This window comes from Girardinichthys multiradiatus, chromosome 8, assembly GCF_021462225.1.
Source record: "Girardinichthys multiradiatus isolate DD_20200921_A chromosome 8, DD_fGirMul_XY1, whole genome shotgun sequence".
In the NCBI taxonomy this organism is placed as follows: domain Eukaryota; kingdom Metazoa; phylum Chordata; class Actinopteri; order Cyprinodontiformes; family Goodeidae; genus Girardinichthys; species Girardinichthys multiradiatus.
In genome coordinates, this window is record NC_061801.1 from 40,625,788 (window position 1) to 40,650,349 (window position 24,562).

Genomic DNA, 24,562 nt, shown 5'->3' on the forward strand with positions numbered 1-24,562 from the left:
CCATCTGCTGAAAAGCTTTATGGAGATGAAGATTTCATTTTTCAGCACGACCTGGCACCTGCTCACAGTGCCAAAACCACTGGTAAATGGTTTACTGACCATGGTATCACTGTGCTCAATTGGCCTGCCAACTCTCCTGACCTGAACCCCATAGAGAATCTGTGGGATATTGTGAAGAGAACGTTGAGAGACTCAAGACCCAACACTCTGGATGAGCTAAAGGCTGCTATCGAAGCATCCTGGGCCTCCATAAGACCTCAGCAGTGCCACAGGCTGATTGCCTCCATGCCACGCCGCATTGAAGCAGTCATTTCTGCCAAAGGATTCCCAACCAAGTATTGAGTGCATAACTGTACATGATTATTTGAAGGTTGACGTTTTTTGTATTAAAAACACTTTTCTTTTATTGGTCGGATAAAATATGCTAATTTTGTGAGATAGGAATTTTGGGTTTTCATGAGCTGTATGCCAAAATCATCCGTATTAAGACAATAAAAGACCTGAAATATTTCAGTTAGTGTGCAATGAATCTAAAATATATGAATGTTAAATTTTCATCATGACATTATGGAAAATAATTAACTTTATCACAATATGCTAATATTTTGAGAAGGACCTGTATTACAATGTTTACACTGGACCTGTCAGAAAACGGCTGGAAGAGGACCAGGTTTTTCAGTTAGCAGGACGGACAGGGAGGTAAAAACATCTGCAAAGATCACTGTTAGACAACAGAAACTAGGATCAGCATCTTGGAATGACCAAATCTCCATAGCAACCATTGGATGTGATCTAAATGCAACTGGCTGCTTGGGAGGAATGCCAGGAAAAAAACGTTTTCCAATCTAACATCACAAGTTTGCTTCAACCAAAGGATGAATATGAAGGAAATTACCTGATGCCCAATGCTAAGTACGGTGAAGGATCTGTGGTGCTGTGGACCTATTTCTCCTCCAATAGCCCTTGACACCTTGTCTGTGTGCATGGCGTCATGAACGCTGTAAATTACCAGCAAATTTCAAATAACACACATCAGGGAAGTTCCAGTATGTCTCATAAAGCGCCTTGAGACATAATTTGCTGTGAATCGACGCAATATACATAAACTGAATAGTACTGAAATGAAACCGTCACAGTTCATAGCTCACTTGCAAGTACAATGACAGAAAATATAATAATATCTAAAAGCCTAAAGAAGTCCAAACCAAACCAATGCAAATATGGAGTTTAAGAATGACAGGAGGTTGAAGACCAGCTGTTTGTTTTTATTCGGGAGTTCTCTGGGTTCAGGTTTCAGGTGCTACAGCAGCAGTTGGCGTATGTCAACCAAAATGGTTATTAGACTGAATTTATAAAGCGCCTTGCTACTCATACCATCCATACCATTCACAAAAGCCCACACATTCAAACACTGATTTGCAGATCAATAGGCAACTTGAGGTTAAGTGCCTTGCCAAGGAGCACATCGTCATGTGGCAGGAGGAAAGTTTTCATGACGTTTTATCAGAATCATAAAAAGTTCTTAAAACACAAAGCTAAATAAATGTTGGATAGAATAGAAGTTATGAAGGTTTGTTCATTTGAAATATCAAGTATTATAAGATGAGTTGACTGATGTGGATAAACAACATTAATTTGGTCTGTAACTGTAACTGGTTTCTTTATCAATTTGTTCATCTAAAAATCGTTCCTGCCAGTTTATTTTGCTGCTACGTTCCAAAAATATCAAAATAACAGTTTCTTTTTCCCAAAATAAATTCCTCTCAATTATCAATAATTTTTAATAAAATATAACTTGCTGGATCCTCTGTTCATTGAGGTTATCAATATTTGACATTAAAGATAAAGTGTCTGGTAAATGTATTGAGCTTTTTGCACATAATACTTTTTAGGTATATTTTTTCACCTATTCATCATTTCAGTGTTTTCTAATCTTTGACTCTCCAGGAACCAAAACTTGTCCATGAAATGTTGTCTCAACCTTGAGCGTTTTAGGCATATTAGATGGTTGTAACTATAAGGGACCTTAACCAGACCTTTTATGAATTAATAATAAAAACTGGTTACTCCTCCTAGTCTGAACACAGAAGAGAAAGACAGATTTGGTGTTTGTTCATTTCTTCCTCAGATGCAGCTCACAGCTGAAGGTCTGACCCCCAGCTGGTTGCCTTTAATGGACAACAGTGGTGGTCACAGTGACAAGATGACACAGTCGATATGTATACAGTCTAATTAGCTCAGCGTGGTCCTTGCTGTCCAACATCGCTGACCCCATTTCTGCAAGACTGGATCAGACCAAACCAGACAAGACTGGATCAGGGGATTCACGCCACAGAGACCAGAGGGAATGTCACCGGTTGATGACCAGGTGATTATGAAAACAACTTTTAAGGAAAAACTGAGTAATCAAAATCTAATCAAAATGATCTTTTGATTATGATCAAACGTTTTATTACATAAAAGATAAAAATAACTGCTCTGAGGAAAACAGCAGGGCAGAAAGAGATGAGAACAGATGGAAAAAAAATAAACACATGTCTGCAAGGGAGCCCTTTAATTTGTTCAGAAGAAACTTCAGGAAATTGTTCCAGTCCAGGTGTAGCAGATCAACCTGAACAGACCGTGATGGAGAGTAAACACAGAGCGGGGCAGTCTTCTCAGAGCAAAGCTTTCCACCATTTCTTTCCTGTGTGACTCTACTGAGTTACAATCCTGGATTACAAAGCTGAAAAGACAAAGGATTGGCCGGGCTGGTTTGATTCACCGGGTTTTGTAGCAGCCACATTAAAAATCTGCATTCAAGCAAAACATAAAGAAGGCAGCTGCTGCAGACTGCGTCGCATTAAACACTTTTAACAGATGAGTTGAGAGCCAGCAACACTTTAATCTACAGCTGTGGGCTCAAACAGTTACCCAAATACACTGGATGGTTCTGATGTTTCCACAGCCTGATGTTTGGGTCTGAATAGGTACACAGAGAAGGGAAGCCGGTGCACTAACAATTTACATCCTGTTAGATCATTTCTGTACAGATTCCTTTCAAGCAGGACAGATTTTCTTGTGGCACCACAACAGTTTTTGAAGCCATCGACAGGTTTCTGGCATCATCCTGGCTGAAATTTGAACCCTCTTCTAGGCAAAAATTAGTTTATTTCAGTTGGTTCCTGCTTCCTGCTCCAGCCCAGCATTTAAGAACAATGCACAGAATCCCAACCAGGCTGAGGTCAGGGCTTTGAGAAAACCAGTCCAGAAGTGTTATCTTAGAAATGTGCTTGGGCTAGTCAAGGTGAGGCTTTCAAACCTAAGAACGTTGTGTCGAGCAAGGTGGTGGCAGCATTATGCTGTGGTCCTGTTTTGCTGCCAGTGGTACTGGTTAAAACATCAAATAATTAAGATGGAAGGTCCTCTACAAGTTCTTCAACTTTGCGCAAAATCAAAAGCTAGATGGTTGAGACTTGGACCCAGCAGCACGACAACCCTAAACACTCATCAGAACTGGTGTTGGAATGGATACTGGTGGTGGAACAGGCTAACATTAAGGTTCTGGAAAGGCCTTTCCAGATCTTTGACCTACGCCATGTTGGAAATTTGAAGACTTAAAATTCATCTCTGTGCAGGAAAGTGTCAACAGCATCTGTAATCGTGAAGTATTTGATAAAAACTTGCATTGCTCACTCTGGCTGTGTGTGTAATATTTACCAGCATAAATGAAGGTAAGCTCTGTATAAATACAGCCAGAGATATTCACGATAAAATGTCATCCTTTCCCTCAGCAGGATCATTGGACTCTTTCTGAGCCAAAACAATCTAAACTCAAACTTTTTATGGTCCTGAATTAAATCAAGTAGAAGTATGTCTAAGCTTGCCAAGTCTTTCCTTTGCTCTACAGCTCCAGGGAGTTTTCATCCTGTTATTCCCTCATGATACTAAATGTTAAATAAAAGTTATTTTTGTGTGAGTAACAGATTTCAGGACGTCGTGTTTTCATCCAATTTAGACTTCAGTCAGCACCGTGCAGCCGACGGGCTCAGCCAGTACCAAGCAGCCAGCACCGGGCTCAGTCAGCACCGTGCAGCCGACGGGCTCAGCCAGTACCAAGCAGCCAGCACCGGGCTCAGTCAGCACCGTGCAGCCGACGGGCTCAGCCAGTACCAAGCAGCCAGCACTGGGCTCAGTCAGCACCGTGCACCCGACGGGCTCAGCCAGTACCAAGCAGCCAGCACCGGGCTCAGTCAGCACCGTGCAGCCGACGGGCTCAGCCAGTACCAAGCAGCCAGCACCGGGCTCAGTCAGCACCGTGCAGCCGACGGGCTCAGCCAGTACCAAGCAGCCAGCACCGGGCTCAGTCAGCACCGTGCAGCCGACGGGCTCAGCAGGGGAGTTTGGGAGGTTGTTAGATGTTTTCTAAAACAGTAATTCATCTGTAATTCATCAAGAAGGAGCCCTGCAGGTTGAGACCAGGAGGTTCTGTGTGCCATCATACTTAGGTTTAATGACTCTACAGGAAAGTGATACCATCACCACGGAGACTAAACTATTCTCTGTGATCTGCGGTGAATTTGGCTGCTTGTAGTGCACACTTACCTACAGTTTTAACAGCAGATCAGGAGGTAGAACCTTCACTTATGAGAGTCATTTATTTTCTGGAGTCAGAAACCATGTCTACTTTAAAGAGCTCAGAACTTTGTTTTCTGACCAAGCATTTTGGGCGCCGCCGGTCTGGGTCACCAGGTCACCAGGCTGAGGAGGTTGTGGGACTCCTGATGGAAGATGCAGACTGATAGAGCTGGAATTAGGTTTATTTAACAAAAACAGGGGGCGCTATGGAGCAGAACCAATCAAACATTAAACTAACTGAGTCTAAATAAGTTTACTGACATTTTCTCTTAATAATTTAATCTTACAGAACCGACTACCTGAACTAAGACCTGAAAAAGTTGCTATTTATAAAGTGTTAAATAAGACGTTTGTGACATTAAAAGGTTGATTTAATCATTTTAAAGTAGTGGAGAAAAGGTCAACTAAAGACCGGGTTCAGTACGCACCTCAGTACTAAAGTCATGGTTTGGTATGTTTTTGGTACGCAGTGAACAAAGAATCTGTCACATTTGTTTGATTTTATTGTGTTTTAGAACTTGAAGGAACATTAGTAGTAAAGAACTGAGTGGAGATTCGCTCTGATTAGTATTAATTAATGAAGGATAATCAGGTGTAGCTGCTGCCTGGATAAATTTAACAACAATGAAACCATAAGAAAATGATGCAGGTTGTTATTTCTCCAGCACCAGAGGTGTTTCACATTCAGCTTGAAGTTGATTCTGGTGTCTAATCAGGTGAAGTGTTAAAACATGCTGACAAACCTTTGGTTCATTTATTCTGTCTCCATCGACACTGAAACAGCAGTTTAGGGACCGCTGGGTGACACACTGTTTGGTTTTGGTGTCGGGTTTAAAAGCTGAATAACGGACCTCAGTTCTGTTCGCTTAGTTCTGCACAGAAACATCCTGCATGTGTTTAAAACAACGCTGGATTCATTCGGTACCCATGCTGAACCCAACGGGCTGGACCTGATATTTCTGGAGCCCTATTTTAAAGGTAGATAATCCACTGAACGGGCTGTACTTGAACTCACCATGAGGTGTTCACTGCTGATCATAAATACAAACAAATCTAATAATAAAAAGACTGAATTAGAAAAACGATTAAAAATCATTCAAATACATCCAGAATCTAATGGGGAATCTAATGACAGCACTATAATAAACTTGAGGTAAGCCTTGATCGTCTAATAGATTTAAGCTGAAAATGGACCTGCAGCATCATGTGACTCGTCTCGATCTCACCACAAACGTATGAAGTAGGAGAGGCACTGATGCAACTGAAATGCCTCCACATATTGCTTCTGGGTTAGGAGATTTCTGAGGCTGTAGATATTTAAGCCAAATATGATAATAGCAGCAGCGTTGATGTGCAGCCAATTAAAAGACGACATTTTACAGCATGAACGATTTCAGTATTTCACAGAAAATTTTAACAAATGTTTCAAATCAACTGACCTTGGTAATAAAGGTGATAAACTGTTAAACTTTCACACAAGATTCCTACAACTTCTTTCTCTCCTGTGGTTTTCTGTCCTTCCTAAAGCTGCTCCACCACCTGGCTGTAGGTGGTGGTCCATCTGTAGGTGGGTTCATCTGCATGTCTGATGTCCCAAGGGGACGTGGTGAGTTTCACACCGGGGGTAAACCCTGCTGCTCGATGATTACCCCGCCGTTTTCCCGTCCAACTTTTCCCCATTTCCATCTGGAGAGGAATGCTGACGGCAGCAGGGAAGGATGACGGATAGCGGCGATGCTGACTCAGTTTCTCTCAGATTTCATCAAGCCTCCTAACAGGAAACAGCTAATGAGGCGGGCTGCACTCATTATGATGGAAAAGAACACACACATTTGTTATCCTAATCATGCAATCATGGTCAGTGCCCTGTGGAGTCAGAACGCACACATCTCCATACATCACCATCAGCGTGGTGATCATCAGCATCCAAACATCTCCATTTGGGGAAAAACAAAGGGTAATGGGGCACGCTGTGTAAACTCAGTGTATCGTACGTCCATTCTTCAGCTTGTAATCATATTCTGAATGTAAACTCTTATAAATATGTAGACTAAGGATGTAAATGGAGCCTGTTGGTGAACTCTTCAGCTCATCGTATGTATTTAATTTACAGATGAGGCAGACAGACAAAGATGGTGGAGTAAAAGCAGAAAGCTGGAGGTTCATCATGATAACATGAACGTCAGGTAAAAAGCTTCTTTGCTCTGATTCATCAAATTAAAACATTATTTAAATGACTGGAATCCCACACAAAGTGCAGAGTCTGTTTACCATAAACCCAGAGGGATGGCTGAGGCTTTTTCTCATCTTATTTCTATTCACTTCTCCTCCTAACTTTCAGACTTTCTTTCTTGTCACTAAAGGAAACAGTTGTAGGAGGATAATTCCCCTTTTCCGTGCTTGATAAAGGATAAATTCAGCTGTTTGAAGACACACAAACTATAAGGAGCTCCTTGGTTGAGATATATTTCCCTGGGTGAGCAGTTTGGTTTAAATCAGTCTGTTTTCTCAGCATTTTAAAAGTGGAACGCCAAGGTTTCATTTAATTCTGCTTTTTGTTTTGCTTTTATCGCCTCAGAAAAAGCAGAAAATGCTAAATTTAATGCGTTTTTTTACCTACGTGTTTCCACTTCTTGTCACTATATTACTGAGACCAACGTCAAGAGTTAACATTGATGATAAATAATATCCCTCAAAAAAACTGTAAATCTAACCAGCACCTGACCCGGCCCAGACAGGTCTATTAGATGGGTTTAAAAAGAACCCAACCAGTTCAATGACTGGTTCCCAATGGTTCTGCTCCCAATAGATCAATAATAAACAAATATCCACCACCACCTGCTTGATCTTCTTCCTCGGTAGTAAAGACCCAATCAATGACTGAATACAATAAAGCAGAAGGTCCTGCAGAGGACAGTGAGGGGAGCTGAGAAGGTCATTGGAGCAGTCGTGGGGAGGAGGGTGTTTGGTTTGGGAACCTCAAGGTCTTATCTTTGCTTTTTGCAGACAATGTGGTTCTGTTGGCTTCTTAAAGTCACCAGCAGATACTATGGATCTCAGTGTAAAGCTGCTGGGAAGAGATAACCTCCTCTAAGTCTGAGGTCCTGGTTCTCAACTGGAAAAAGGTGAATCGATCCTTATGGGCCAGGAGTTGTGGTAGGATGAGACAGGAGACGGATCTATTAGGGCCTTGTCCACCATAATGCAGGCACTGCTCCTGTTTGCTGTGGTGAAGACAAAGTTGATCCAAAAAGTAAAGTAACCAATATAAGTGTTTGCCTGACTGTGGTCAGGAGGTATGGATCATAACTGCAAGAAGGAAATCCAGGATGGACAGGGTAGCTAGGCTCAGCTATAGAGATAAGGCGAGGAGATCCATCTTCCAGGTGAAGGTTAAAGTAGACCTGACAGAGACACTAGAGGTGGTTCATCTGAACATCTGACCAGAATGTTTCCTCCTTTGGAGATTTTCTGGGCAGACTCAGAACTTGTTGTGGGAACTATAGGGATTTAACAGAAAAGCACGTTGCTCTGCAGAGGAATAACTGGTTTTGCTTCATGGACTTCTTACCCCTACCAGATCAGCCATCTCTAAGGGCATAATACATTTTATTTATATTTTCTGAATTTAAATTTTATATTTTTTTATACAGAAGTTAGCATTAGCAGGCGTTGAGACGCGGCTAGCTGGTGTGCTCAGAGACGTTAGCTACTAAAAGGGGTGTTTTAGCTCAACAGCTCATTCTTAACATCCACTTTAAAATAAAAAACGACTTTATGGATGAAAAAGTCCTGGAAGTGAATTAGGAGCAGAAAAACAGCTTGTTGAGAGGTTTCTCAGCCCTTCTACACAACGCTGGTGGATAAGATTTCATTTTACTCTTTAGTTTAATGGAATTCATGGAAGGTGATAGATTTGTCTTTATTGATTAAAAAACTTTATTCATGTCAGCTCGTTGGCACTAAAACACTCGGGTCGATTGTGATGATTTAATTAATGGTCAGATGATTTACTAGAAAAAGCAAATATTTCTTGTTTTTTAACCTCCTGAAGCTCTCAGATTTCATGGACAGAAATATGTTCATCCATTTAAAGGTATGTTTCTGCAAACTAACTCGTGTGATAACTCCCTCCTTTATGATCTCAGATGTCGTCCGACATTAGAGCAACTAAGACTGGTGGGACGGCGAGACAAAGACAAGAGAGGATGGAGACAAGCAGAGATGGAGGCCCAGCTGGAGGGAGATTGAGCACCTGAAGGTTAATTTGCAGATTTGCTCCTGAGAGTCGAACAAACACCAGCTGCTTCTGTTTGATTTCAACTCTCTGCTCGTAGAGAGTAAATACGGCCGTCTGTTTCATTACAGGTTTCCAAATGGAAATCTGACGACGCTCCCAGGATTCACCGTCCTGAGCCTTCATTACAGGCAAGACAAACATCTAATTTTTAGCTTCTGTAAGACTGAGTTTCTGTAAATGAAGGCAGAACAAGGTCACGAGGTAAGAAACTGAACAATGAGTTTCTCCAACAGAATGGAATATTATATATAGTTGAAATATGAAATATTTTAGTGCAACATGAGAACTGATGCACTGTCACCAATAATTTGTATTCATTTATGAGTCAAGTCAAGTTTATTTATAAAGCTTTTCAGCAACAAGGCACTCAAAGCACTGTACACAAGGAAAAACATTACAATGATCAAACAACAGAAAAACAAATCAAATGACACTTATAATCCTTGGGAGTAATAATAATTAATAATCCTTCTGGGTTTACTGGTAGAAATTGGTTCCGAGCCACTCTTAATAATAAAGCATCTTATGCTAAAAGAAGATGATAATATTGATCGTCTCATTATTCCACTGAATTCTAAGGGAAGCTGAGTCACTGGTACAAAACAGCTTTAATCCACATTTTCAGGTGCTAATAATATATTGCTTTTACTGATACTGAAGTTGAACTAAGTAATAACAGTCTAATTAAGAAAGCTGGGTCATTGGTGTAAGAGCAGCTAAAGTCCAAATTATTAATAATGTTTGGTTTTCGCTGGTAATCCTTCTGATAAAACTAAGAATCTATGAAAAAGTAATGAAATCACACAATTAGGTGCAGGGCTAAGCAACACACAAGAAGAAAAGATTTTTCAAGAGTGCGGTGGAATCCTGGGGTGTGAATATATAACTGTGAGTGTTTGCAAGAATTAGACTGTCAACATGATAGAGCGCCATTGTCCTTGAGGAGAGAGATGGACGTTTTCTGGCCACAAAGTCTTATCTGGGTCACAGCTGATCGGGGTGCTGGGAAAGAGCGCCATGTTTACATGACATCCAGGAGATATTTAGTCGATAGCCACTAAGCAGAAGTTGCCAAGGCCACGTTGGGGCACCAGATTTAGAAAAACAATAAGTGTTCTGGTTCAAGCAGTTGTTTACTGTTATCTCTCAATTGCAAATCAAAATATCCAAATTTCTGGGACTTTCCCGCAGCTCTGGAGCGAACAACCTTCTCCATGATTAAATCCTTTCACCTCTGAGTCCAAAAGCCGCTTCCAGGCCACGATTCTGTTCAAGAACCGTGTCCAGCTTGCGGCTTAGCTCTCTTAACAATTCAGTCTGAGCATTGATTGCTCTGCAGATTCCATCCAGCATCCAGCTGTCCACGTTTTACTACTCACTCGATAAGTCAGGTAACCGCCGGCTCCAAAAAGCAGAAATCCTGTTATCAAAAATCCAAATATATAAACGTCTTCTGCGTCCTCAAGCGACATTGTAGTCGAGCACACAATCTTCCACTGTTGCCAGGAATCCATTATGTATCCAGAGAAGAATGTACCAGCTGGGCAAGAGGGTTCTCCTTTACCCTGTCTTCCTGTGGAAACATTTTTTACGTTTTTGCGTTAAGAGACCAGCTGACCAAATCCATAATTTGCAAGTTTGGAAGATATGTAAAGTGAGGCTCTGAGAAAAACACAGACAAAAGCAGATGCAGAAGCAGGCAAGAGAAGGGAGAGAAAACGTGTGGATCCTCCACCGAGAGCAGAGCAAGAAAATTAAATTCAACATAAACAAAATCCTTAATTAATCCAAAAGGAAATTAAATGTTGTTCTTGCTCATATCATCCAAGGTTTCTTCGTTGTAGATGCTGATGGCTGTGGGCAAGAAGGATCTCCTTTAGCATCCGTCTTACAGCAGATCTGAAGAAGCCTCTGACTGAAGACACTCTGTTGTTGTAGTATGGAGCTAAATTGGGGCCATAAAGTTCAAAAGAAAAAAAATTTAACCAGAAAAATTATTTTGAACCTCCCCCCGAAAAAAATGTGAAAACTGAAAAAAAAAAGTTTTGCAACTGAAAAAAAAAACTGATGTGAGGCTGGAAAAAAAAGTTCAAAACTACTTTTCAGTTTCAAGTTTTTTTTTCGAACTTGCAGATTTTTTTTCCGGCTTCAAACTTTTGGCCCTGTTTTGGCGTGGGGGGCGGGGCCTCAGATCACGTGGTGAGGAATCATGACTAACAGCTCAACACAGCGGCTGAACAACATATTCCCCGCTGTTGCATTCAGGGACCGTAGGAACTGGAAATATCTGTAATACATCATCAATATTCTATATATATGTGATTATGTGAAAACACGACGCGCATCTCAGAGGAGAAAATATGATCTTGACAGATTTGCACAGCATTTTAAGTTCATGTTGGAGATTTCCCATGCTCTCAACATCAAGCAAAAGAACCACCAGACCACGGGGCAGGAATGAAACCAGATGCAAAACGAGCCGGTATTTTCCGAATATCCTTGCATAATTAAGCCTGAACTTGTTTTCACAAGGACTGGATTCGGGTTTCGGTTTCTGGTGCATTTTTGATTTAAACGTGTTTGGTCTTCATTTAGTGACGTGACTCAATGATGAAAAAACTGAAGTCCTTGTTTGTGCCCCTGATAGATTTATACCCAGGATAATGGAAGCTCTTGGTCCTCTTGGCAAATTTGCTAAATCTTCCATCAGGAACCTTGGTGTAACCTTTGACTCTGATTTCTCCTTAGATACCCACATCAAATCTCTGGTTCACTCTTGTTTTTATCATTTACGGAACCTTGCTAAGTTAAGTCCCATTGTGTCACGTTCTGAACTTGAGATTACTATCCATGTATTCATTTCCTGGAACGTCTCCAGGTTGTTCAGAATGCTGCTGCTAGACTTCTGACAAAATCTTCTAAGTATTCCCACTCCACACCGTTACTCATCCAGCTGCACTGGCTCCCCATTAAATTCAGAGCTCAGTTTAAGATTCTGGTCCTGACTTATAGAGGTCTTCATGGTCAAGCCCCAACTTATATCAGTTAACTCTTATATCCGTACATTCCCCCCAGGTCTCTGAGGTCATGCGATAAAGTCCTACTGGCTGTACATCACACAAGGCTGAAAACTAAGGGTGATAAAGCTTTTGCAACAGTAGCTCCCCGACTCTGGAACTCTATCTCCTTGTGTATAAGGACTGCGGATTCGGTGGTGTCTTTTAAAAAACAGCTAAAAACTCATCTTTTTAGGCTTGCGTTTGGTTAGTTTATTTTTGATATTATCTTATCTTCTTCTATTTTACATATATAAATATATTATTCCAATTGTACTTTGTATTAGTGTTGTGAGGCACTTTGTGATCTGTGTCTTGAGAGGTGCTATATAAATAAAATTTTACTTACTTTACTTACTTACAGCCAGGGGCAAACTGGCATACGGGGCAACCGAGGAAATCCCCGGTGGACCGCTGGTTTAGGCATTTCTTATTTTGTGAATGTTTAGTTTTTAATAACCGCCTTTCACAGACGCAGGGCGCTGGGCCGGTGGTTCACGGGCTGAAGTGAACCCCCGGCCCACCACCCTGCACAGACGCAGGGCGAGTGCGACATCAAGTACGGACCCGCTGGATCTGAGGCCCTGCCCTCCACGCCAAAACAGGGCCAAAAGTTTGAAGCCAAAAAAAAAAACTGCAAGTTCGAAAAAAAAAAAACTTGAATCAGAAAAGTAGTTTTGAACTTTTTTTATTCCAGTTTAACATGTTTTTTTCTGTTGCAAAACTTTTTTTTTCCAGTGTTCAAATTTTTTTTGTTTGAACAAACCTTATGGCCCCAATTTAGCTCCATATTGTAGGACAGTCTCATGAAGAGGATGCTCAGGGTTCTCCATAATGTTCTTCATTTTATGAAGAATCCGTCTTTCCACAATGATCTCCAGAGGTTCCAGAGGAGTCTCCAGAACAGAACCAGCCTTTTTTATCAGCTTGTTGAGCTTTTTTAAGTCCCTGGTTCTGATGCTGCTTCCCCAGCAGATGATGGTAGAAGAGATCAGATTCTCCACAACAGACTTATAGAAGATATGCAGCATCTTGCTGCAAACACCAAAGGACCTAAGCTTCCTCAAGAAGTACAGTCTGCTCTGTCCCTTCTTGTAGATGGCTTCACAGTTGCATCTCCACTCTAGTCTGTTGTCCAGGTGAACACCGAGGTATTTATACTCCTCCACCACCTCCACTTCTTCTCCCATGATAGAAATAGTTTTTGACTTATTCCTGTTTCTCTTGAATCAATCATCTCCTTTGTTTTAGTCACGTTCAAAATGAGATGATTGTTTCCACACCAGGTGGTCCACCACCTTCCTGTACTCAGCTTCTTCTCCATCTCTGATCCACCCCACGACTGCAGAATCATCCGAGTATTTCTGCAGATGACAGGAGTCTGTCTTGTACTGGAAGTCTGAGGTGTACAGAGTGAAAAGGAATGGTGAGAGTACCGTCCCCTGTGGTGCTCCTGTGCTGCTGACTACCTGGTTAGACTCACAACCCTTCAGTCTCACAAACTGTGGTCTGTTTGTCAGGTAGTCTTTGATCCAGGAGATTGTTGAGGCCTCCACCTGAGTCTTCTGGAGTTTCTGACAAAGCAAATCAGGTTGGATTGTATGAAATGTTCTGGAGAAATCAAAGAACATGATCCTCACAGAGCTGCTGGCTTTGTCCAGATGACAGTGGGTTTGTTGAAGCAGGTGTATGATGGCATCTTCAACTCCAACTCCACAGCGATAAGCTAACTGAAGGAGGTCCTGATGGTTTACTGTTTGCTTACTCAGGTGGGCCAACAGGAGTCTCTCTAGGACCTTCATGATGTGAGATGTCAGGGCAACAGGTCTATAGTCATTGTTGTGGAGGTCTTCCACAACACCGGAACCTTCTTCTGGGCCAGGCTAAGGTTGGGCTCAGGATACCATCGTGGACTGATGTTAAATGATAAAAAGCTTCTGCATTGAAAAATAGTGATGAAACGTTAAAGATCACTGGGATCTATTTCATGTAGCTCATACCAGCTTGCAATCAGAAGGTTTTGGGTTTGATTCCAGCTTCCCTGACATGTGTTAAAGTTCCTCTGAGCAAGGCACGTAACCCCACATTATCTGCTGTTGTGTGTGAATGAAGTGAGCGACAGGGTGAATGTGGGTGTAGTGTAAAGAGCTTTCAGTGGTCGGAATGACTGGAAAATAACTTTATTCATTCAGTCCATTTACCACTTTTTTTGTTATGAATTTATTGAGATCTTTTTCCCTTTATTATATTAAAATAAATTAATTTCTGTGTTCAGATTTTTCATTAACTGCATGCATTTATTTACTACTACTAATAATAATTTAGACTTTATTGATCTCACAATGGATTTAACCCATCCCTCAGGCAGCAGTGGGCTGCCATTGTGCGGTGCCCGGAGAGCATTTAGGGTTTTGCTCAGGGACCCAGAGTGGCAGGTAGTGGGATTCGAACCAGGGTACTTGTGGCCTCTCCAGGACCCAAATGCCCTGCTCTGTAACCACTAGGCCCCACTCCCCCCTGTCTGAGCCCAATCTGATACTTTCAATATTTTTTATGTGATCTTATTTATTTTCTTGCATATTTTTTTATTCACAGTAATAGTAGTGTATTAATTATTGAAATGTTCTTTTATTTGTAAAAACACCGTGTAAGGCCTTCAGCCCAGCTGCTTTTCAGGTGTCTGTGAGCAGCTGGAACTTCTCAGGCGCAGTCAGACAATAAATACAAACACTTTTTATTTATGAGAACCTCCTGAAGCAAACACAGTTTGGTTCTGGATGGGACTCTGTGTCTCTGAGATCATCAGCAGATTGATCCAGTTTTACAACCTTTTATTTATTTCATGTTTTCCGGCCAGGATTCCTAATCCCTCCAGAAGCCTATGGAAGTGACATGGCATTATTCCTTTATTTTTCACTCTGAGCTCGGACTGCTGGGTGCTGGTCTTTTGGCCCAGCTCAGTTTAGATCGGACTCTTTGTTCTTGTTGATAAAAGCTTTTTATCAGGAACCGTGCTGATAAATGTGGCTGCCTGCAGAGCAGAGCTTGGATATTGCCTATTGTTCCAGCACAGTTCCTGCTGTCAGCTTCAGCCCAGACAACACTTGTGTTTCCTCACCTAGGACGCTGAGTTCTGCCTGTGCAGTGATGTTCTGGTTCTTGTTGGAGGCCGTGCAGCTGTAAGAGCCGGAGTCATCGTCAGTGACGGTCCTGATGATCAGATTGCTGCCCGCCAGCAGTGAGTACTTCTTGTTCCTGCAGAGAAAGATGGCCCAGATGAATTATTTACTGTCACTGCAAGTTTAAAACTGCAAGAAGAAGCAGTTTTTAACCATTTCATGCTGATGGTTTGCAGCCAGATCTAAACCTCTGGCCAGAGACGATAACCTGCTGGCTACACATACTCCACAGCATGCCTATTTACGAGACTAGATTCCTTTGATTAGGCCAATTGGTGCCTTCCACACCATCTTGCTTTTTTATTGCTGGTTTACATCATACACACATCAGCTGTTGGCCTATTTAAAGCCCATTAGGAATCTGGAATCCATCTTTAATGGCTGATTCATGGAAAAATACTTTTATTTTGAAAACTATTAACTATATTTTGAGAAGCTAACAAAATAACTTCAGGTTTAGAGTCATTGAAACTACAGAACCTAGTTTTGCCATAATTTAACCTATGCAAGATTCAGACTTTTATTTTGGAGTGAATCTGAGCTTTATTTTGAACGACCAACGTAATCCATTTTTCATGCCTGGTTGTTTTAAATCAGTCAGCAAAGTGGAAACCTACTTTTGCAATCATTTTACTTGTGAAAGATTCAGACTTTTGTTTTGAAGAGTATCTGCAACCTTTATTTTGAAAAGCTAACATAATTCCTTTTTCAACGCTGGTTAAATTACCTAGTAATTTGGAGCATTGTCCTGTAATAATTTACCATGTTAAAGATTAAAAATTTTATTTAGAAGAAAATGTGTGGGCTTTATTTTGAAAAGTCAAAAATATTTAGTAACCCATCCATCCATCCATCCATCCATCCATCCATCCATCCATCATCTTCCACTTATCCGGGGTCGGGTCGTGGGGGCAGCAGCCTAAGCAGAGAGACCCAGACGTCCCTCTCCCCAGCCCCTTGGGCCAGCTCGTCCAGGGGAATCCCAAGGCGTTCCCAAGCCAGCCGAGAAACGTAGTCCCTCCAGCGTGTCCTGGGTCTTCCCCTGGGCCTCCTTCCGGTGGAACGTGCCCAGAACACCTCACCATGGAGGCGTCCAGGGGGCATCCTAACCAGATGCCCGAGCCACCTCAACTGGCTCCTCATGGAAGAGCAGGAGCTCTACTATGAGTCCTTCCTGGAAGACCGAGCTTCTCACCCTATCTCTAAGGGAGAGCCCAGACACCTTGCGGAGGAAACTAATTTTGGCCACTTGTATCCGTGATCTCGTTCTTTCAGTCATGACCCAAAGCTCATGACCATAGATGAGGGTAGAAACGTAGATCGACCGGTAAATCGACAGCTTCGCTTTCTGACTCAGCTCTCTCTTCACTACGACAAACCGGTACAGCGCCCGCATTACTGCTGACGTAGCACCAATCAGTCTATCGATCTCCCGCTCCATTTTTCCCTCATTCGTGAACAAGACCCCAAGATCCTTGAACTCCTCCACTTGATGCAGGACCTCCCCCCGACCCGGAGAAGACACTCTACCCTTTTCCAGCTCAAGACCATGCCCAGGACGAAAAACCACACTGCACTTCCTGAATCCGAGGTTCGACTGTCTGATGGACGCCACTCTCCAGAACCCCCGGACAGACCTTACCAGGGAGGCTTAAGAGTGTAACTCCTCTATAGTTGGAACTCACTCTACGATCCACCTTTTTGAATCAGGGGACCACCAACCCGGTCTACCAATCCAGTGGATCTGCCCCCAATGTCCACGCGATGCTGCATGGTCACATTAGCCAACACAACCTTACAACATCCAGAGCCTTAAGGAACTCCGGGCGAATGTGGAACCTAAATTTGCAATAATCTAACATATTGAAAACGCTGACTTATTTTGCAGACCATATATAAGCTTTATTTTAAAAAGCCAGCATAATCCGTTTTTTACTACAAGTTTAATTTCGTTAGAGATGTTGAATCTAATTTTGCACAAAATTGTTTTGAGGACTTTTAGTTTAAAAAGCTTTATTTTGAAATTCACTGTGTTGCTGATTTATGCAACACTGTTTGCTGGTTTAAACAAATTTGGACTTTTAATATCTTAGAGAAGGACTTATTTTAAATAAATCTGTGGGTTTTACTGTGAAAGTCCATTTCTAGCCTTTACTTGAGTTACCATGGCCATTCCTGCCTTTTCTGGGAAGCAGGTGTGTGAAGGAGACAGCAGATCTTCATGGTCTCAGAACAAATGAGCGTTGCTAAAAACCGGTCAGCGGTAGCAGAACCATTTTTGAACCATAAGCAACACCGAGGTCTGGTGCTCATTTATGGTCATCTTCATATTTCTACATTAATTCATGGAGAAGATTTAAAGATGTAAAAAAAAAATCCCTTTCAAACCCAAATTCCACACTAAGACTAACACTGCAGTCCATGGAGAAAACTGGATGATCTCCCAGCGGTCTGAAGGGATTTAACAGGAAAGTAGAACATCTACAACTGACACAGAAACACTTTGTTAAAGCTGAAAGTTCTCAGAGATATTAAAGTATATTTTTCTTCTCTAACTCCAGGATTTCAGACTGTTTCCAGAGGTTTTTCCAAACTTTTTTTTTAAACATAAACGACAGATTTAGGACAACAATCAGAGGTAATTGAAAGAAACTATTTATGTATCTCTAACCGGAAGGTTGACCTGGGTCTCTAGGTGGTACCACGGCAACAAACTTCCCTCAGATTTAAGGAATTTTTTATTTTTCTTGGATCTGGGATGAAGGTTTTCACTATAATGATCATGTGGAATGTGTTGTGTGCTTTTGTAGACTGACAAGAACATAAGAACCAAACTGAGGAAAACATTCCTGATTTTACAGGAACTTCAACCTGAAAATGATTGATTTGTTTGGTTGTTCCACCCAGGATTCATGTAGGAGACCACGTTGAAGCTTTCTTCTTGTGAACGGATTAATCAGGATGTCTGATAACAACGGACCGATATTCTTTTAATCTACTCTGAAAAGGCAGAATTACCCACCAGCTCTGAATGATTTCCTCTCCTCTCCTCCACTGGATGTTCGGTGTTGGGTATCCGGAGGCAGAACATTCCAGCACAGCATCTGTTCCCAGGAGAGCCGTTACTCTGGACGGACGCTGGAGGAACTGCAGGTTCCTGCTGAGCCCGGGTTCTGAAGCAGAGACAGAAGAAGATGGAGGTGAAGAGGGGATGGACATCATGGTGTCACTGGATTCCCGGGGCTCCTGCTTTATGTATTTATTAAGTCACCTCCCTTTCCTTAAAGTTTATTTATGTATTTATTTAGATATTTTTTCACAGACTTATTTTAAACTTTATTCACTTATTTACTTAATTTTTCACTTGAATTTATTCTTTTAAGTTAAAATATTTATTGAAATTTATATTTATTGCTGGATACTGTTAGATACTGTTCATTAATTCATTAATTAATTAATGAATGAATTCATTCATTCACGTCTTTACATTTTATTTATGATTCATTTAGATATTTTTCAGTATTTTCTTTTTCTTTTTAATAATCAAAAGCATGAATATGCTGAGTAAATGAGTACCTTAGCATAAAAATGAAACATTTCTCTTTAGCGGCATCTATAAATGTTATAAAAGTCAACATTTAATTGTCGGCAGTTGTAATAATCGGTAGGTAAACAGTCATATTAAATAAATTAGAATCTGGGTCCGATGAGGCCCGTTTTTTAGATGAAAATAACCTTTTAAAAACAGCCTTTAAGCAGGTATTAAACATATTTTTCATTAAACCATCATTTCTGTATTAAAATGTTTTTTTATTGGTCTGATGTAAAATTCTGATCTTAAATGTGTTATATTCTGATTTACTGAATATAACTATATGTACCAGTTTATATGAGCACTAATGTGGTTTTTATTATATGATGAATGTGAGTTTTAATAACAGCCTCCTGTTATAAACAGCAGGAGCAAACGGTCTGGGCCGAGATTCGAGGTCTGGTAAGATTCTGGTTCCACCCGAGGAATGAAGTTTACAAGATGATTTTTCTCTTATTACCACACAGATTCCTGGAGAACGTTGGGTCATACTGATGGTTGGATTATGTGTCTTCCTGAAGCACGCTACCCTTGTGAGGATGATTGCGGTCTTTGCTCTTCATGTTCAGGACAGACACCAGCGGCTTATCGCTAAAATGTTATGCACATAAAAACATCTGAGAGAGAAAGCGGGTCTGGTTCTGTCAAATATCACTGTTCTGTTGACTTAAAGGATCTTTCTGTGCTCCTGCATGAACATGAGAGGAGCTGCATGGAATCCAAGCAGCTCCTGCCTTTGGTTCTGTTTCAGTTTCAGCTACTCCGTCTGCATTCTGGAGGGGTTAGAGATTCATAATTCATTCAAGGTCATTAAATTATTCAAATATATGTGCATAATAACAAGCATGCATTTGGGAAATATTAAGTGGGTAAACACAGTTTAAAAGTGAGGTTCATTTGTTCCAGTCTAATTAGTGCCAAAAACATGTGAAAAAACAACACTGAGCCCAAAGAGTCAGAGCAGAACCGCTCTGCAGGAGAAATGGATCATTGATTTCCAACTAAACATTAACAACAAAACAGCTGCTAAACATTTCACCTCCTCCTCCTCTCATTCTTTATAGTTTAAGTCGTATACGAATGCTTTAGGCACGGGATCAAAACCAAAGTACCAGGTGGTGCCGTCAACCGCTAGATGTTTGGTACCGGCTTCCACAACGTGACGTAAAGTGATTTTTTCCACCTCCTCAGTCTGCTGTAAGGAAATGTGGCTTCATGACTCTAATAAATAATCTCTACCAACAGAAGGTCCCTCAGAGTTATTATTAGGGGCCGATATGAAAGGTTTGAACTGATCCGATATTAATATCATGAAAAAATGACCACACCACAGACATCGCTTGTCTGCTTCAGTAAAACACCCACAATCCTCCACTGCATAAGTATCACTGTCACATGACCAAACCCCCCCCTCCCCGTCCATAAACACAAACGGCAACCAGATGGAAAAATATCGGCCCGGTTCTACTTATCGGACTGATAAAAAGTGATCAACATCGGCTGATACCGACTCTAGTTATTATGGTTTAATCATGGATCATAGTCTCTCAGAATCATATCAGAACCAAAACAAATGGAGTAGGGTGTAACACAATAATATGATAAATATTATACAATCACATGGGAGATTTGAGCATTTCTGTGACCATTTAGCTCCATAATTCATAAGCTACAACAAGCTGAACGATATAAAAATATATTGTAATGACAATATCTGCCTGTTTTCTTCCTCTCTTTCTAATCTGTGCTTCCATCACTCTGTGATATATTACCTGCAATATATTAGCCAATCATTATTACACTTCAATCAGACCATATTGATATGAACGTTACACACACTGATAATGTGATGACAGAAGAAAACATGAAATCTAATATTTCCATCTCAACAACATGCTTTTATTAACAGAGTTGCATCTGGCTACATATTAGTTGTAGTTTCTTCATCACTTCACTAAAACAGTTTTAATTCCTCCTATAGTATTTTACATTAGATTAAACAACAAACATCAAATAGAGGATGGATTATACTGTAATTAGCTGCTATTTACTGCAGTTCAAGTATTAATATTTTGTAACTATAGATTTGATATATATTGAGCAGCCTTAAACTGCAAAATAAAATAAACTGAAATAACACATTTAGTTTGAACACATGGGGACAAAATGCGTTGGTTGCAGGTATGAAATGGAAGTAGCAATGGCAGCATGTGGCTATGGAACAGGGTTAGGAGCTGGGCCTGGGGCAACCCGACCCGGTGTCAACTCTGAAACATACACGATGCAACAGGACCAAAACTCACACACCACAGTCAGAATGTACATTCCAATTAATCGTAACCATTGAACAGTTCAGTCAGATTCAGTTATTTATTCAAATTGGATAAAAAGTTTTTCTATCTAAGGAAACCCAGCAGATTGCATCCAGTCAGTGACTTGCAGCAGTTGACTTTGCAGCAATCCCTCATACTGAGCATGCATGTAGCGACAGTGGAGAGGAAAAACTCCCTTTTAACAGGAAGAAACCTCCAGCAGAACCAGAACCAGGCTCAGTGTGAGCGGCCATCTGCCACGACCGACTGGAGGTTTGAGAGAACAGAGCAGAGACACAAAGAGAACAAAGAAGCACTGATCCAGGAGTACTTTCTATGGGAAGGAAAAGTAAATGTTAATGGATGTAGCTCCTTTAGTCGTTTCATCTAGAAAGAAAGAACAGATAAACTCTGATCCAGTTTTCAAGGTTAGAGTCTGAAAGAGAGAACATAGAGTTAGTTACAGTAGAAGCTCAGTCAGTAGCCATCTCTAGGAGAGAGAAAGGGTTAAGTCCTCCCAAAAACTTCCCAGGACAACAAGCTAGATGGTGCTCTAAGAGACAACCGGGCCTGGAGAGCTGCTTAGATTTGGGTTTTCCTGTAACATATTAAATCAAATTAAGGCTTATTGACTCATTTGGACATAAAACATCAGGAGGGGTTTCATTGTTAATAAACTGTGTTGCATCCCACTCAGTTTAAACATAAAAGACAGAAATAAACAGTTTATCCAGTTGTCCTCTAATGTTTAACCCTTTAATGTTCTTTGGACTCCTGTAGAAACCTGCTCCCTGCTGAGGATTATTGGGCTACATGCAGTTCTGGATCCTTCTGTTCAGAAACTATCAAAAAGAACTGAATTCACAGCATCAGCAGGGGATTGTTTCCTTTAGATCAGGCTCTATGGTAGCCATCAGCTCCCAGTAACTACCTCAGTATCAACCTTTCAAACTCAAAATGCTCATAATGCATGCATGGAGGTCTTTAATCCAGCTGACATGAGGTCTGACTCCCCAGATGGTCGCTGCTGGTGTCAAAGGTTGGAGCCTTCGTGTTTTTAGATTCATTCTTTTTATCATAGATCTCATTTCAGCCCGAGGACACACCTACCCTTCTGCCGGTTCTGGTTTTATTCGCCTGCAGGCCTGACCCAGAGGAGGCGCTCCTCAAGGAGCGACAGGAAAACTTCCTTCAGGAAAAAGAATACGACCCCATCTTCATGGAAAGTTGCCCAGGGCGGCTTGGACGGGGGGCGGTGTGGGCACCTTTTTATTGTCTCAGTTGTGCCCTGAATGATGGTTTTATTGCTAATTTGGTTGTGGAGTCAGTGAGAAGTTGGCACCCCCATCTTAAAGAAGCCCACCCTGAAGGTTACCTGCTTCATGCAAGACTCTGTAGTAAATATCTGTAATAAAAAAAGATTAAAACCTAAAATTAAATATAAACCTAGATTTTAAATAGGTTTACAAATATTTTTAAAACAAACTTAGAAAAGTGAATACAAAAGCAAAACCCAAAATTCAATTTATAGTAAGAACTCAGCTTTAACTACATTTAAAACAGGAATAGATGAAAATACCAAAACTGGAAATGTGAATAAGCATAACATTATTATTGCTATAGATATTTCCCTTTAAGAAAGTAAATTTATTCACTTTTATTATTGTTATTATTATAATAATATTTTTTTATTTATTTTTCTCTGTGCAAAATTTTCAGGAAGGCCAACTTTTCATCATTTAACAATAAATGAATGAGTTTTAATGTTTTGACTTATTTTTGTTAAATCTATATTAACTAATTAATCAATGATTTTTCATGAATAATAATGTATTAATTAACTTGAGTTGTGAAAGGTTTCCAAACATGTTTCCAAGCAGACTGACAATCAGAGCTCAGCAGCAAACCTGAAGAACGAAGAAGGAAAAACATCCAGGCAGCAGATTTTCTTGTTTTGGCTACGAGGCGAGTGAAGCAAGGATCACAGAGATAATCACAGAACAGTAGCGTGACTCCTTTAATTCTTTCAGAGGCACGTTGCTGAAGGAGCCCGTCAGCGAATCAGATTGCTCGTTGATGCCGCTCGCATCACAATGAGGGAGCAGAGAGAAAATATTCATGTTGATGCAGACGGAGACATGAAATTTGTCGGTTTCGTCACTGTTCAAATAGCCTTCTGATTGGTTCTCTGTTACGAACCTTTAACCAGTCAGACCCGTTAACTCTACGTTCTGTGCTCCACCAACCTCCTCACTAAACAAAGTCAAATAATAAATGAAACAGTGAGGAGCGCCCGGACACACTGGGTTGTGTATGAATGATGTTAGTACTGCTCTCCTACTGCAACTAAAACCAAATACAAACACATAAAACCTTTTTATGAACACGGTTCTTGAACAGAATGGCAGCCTGGCAGCGGTTGGACTCAGAGGTTAAAGGATACAATCTTGGAGAAGTTGTACACTCCAGATCTGCAGAAAGTACCAGAAATGTGGCTATTTGGATTCACAATTGAGACATACCAGTAAAACTCTTAAGGTGGTTGGAAATTCACAACTACCTGAACCACAACATATATTGTTTTTCTAAATCTGGTGCCCCAATGTGGCCTTGGCAACTTCTGCTAACTGGCTATCGACAAAATATCTCCTGGATGTTATATAAACACGACGCTCTTCCCCAGCACTCCCCTACCAGCTGTGTGCTGATAGGACCATGCAGCCGATTGATAAAACGTCCACCTCAGACTTATATATATTCACACCCTCAAGATTCCACCGTATCCTTGCTAAATCTTTACTTATGTGTGTGTTGCTTACCCCTGCTGAGGTTTTTTGTACTTCAGTCTCTATTCTGCTAAGAATAGAGACTGAAATATGATTTTTTTTCTTCCTATCTTACTTTACCTAAATGTGTGATTTCATTACTTTTTCATAGATTTTCAGATTTCACAGAAGGATTACCAGCAAAAGCCAAATATTATTAGTATATGATAATTTGGACTAAACCTGTTTTTAAACCAACGACCAGAGATTTTTAGATTTCTTAGAAGGATTGTATTACAACTATTTCATACCAGTGAAAGCCAAACATTATTAGTATTTGAAAGTTTGAACCTTTCTTCTAGTACAGGATGAATTCTTACCACAGAGGACTTAATGAACTAATTACCTCTATTAGAAAGATTGGATCAGAACCAGCTCTTACCAGTAAACTCCCAAGCATTATTAATGTCACTTCATTTGTTTTTCTGTGTTTGATTTTCTGTATCATTGTAATGTTTTTCCTCATGTACAGCGTTTTGAGTGCCTTGTTGCTGAAAAGCACTAAATAAATAAACTTGACTTGACTTTTTATTCTCATGCCCTGAAACTAAATCAGATGAAATCATTCCTGTTTTCAGTCTGGTATGATTACAAAAATTATCTCTACGAATTAAATACCACAATAATGAGGGGTTTAATTTAAAGATTTTTAGCTTTGGAAGGGAAACTCTGATGAGGATG

At 40.7% G+C, this 24,562-nt stretch overlaps 1 protein-coding gene across 1 annotated transcript in view; it reads right to left on the minus strand.

The window, feature by feature from the left end:
* Positions 1–24,562, minus strand: part of dcc (DCC netrin 1 receptor) — a 354,845-nt gene that overhangs the window by 157,889 nt on the left and 172,394 nt on the right. The window contains exons 8-9 of the mRNA XM_047372294.1: positions 18,175–18,325; positions 15,092–15,228 (exon numbers count right to left, since the gene is read on the minus strand). Of these exons, the coding sequence (XP_047228250.1) occupies positions 15,092–15,228; positions 18,175–18,325 (288 nt within the window). The remainder of the gene's footprint in view (positions 1–15,091; positions 15,229–18,174; positions 18,326–24,562) is intronic.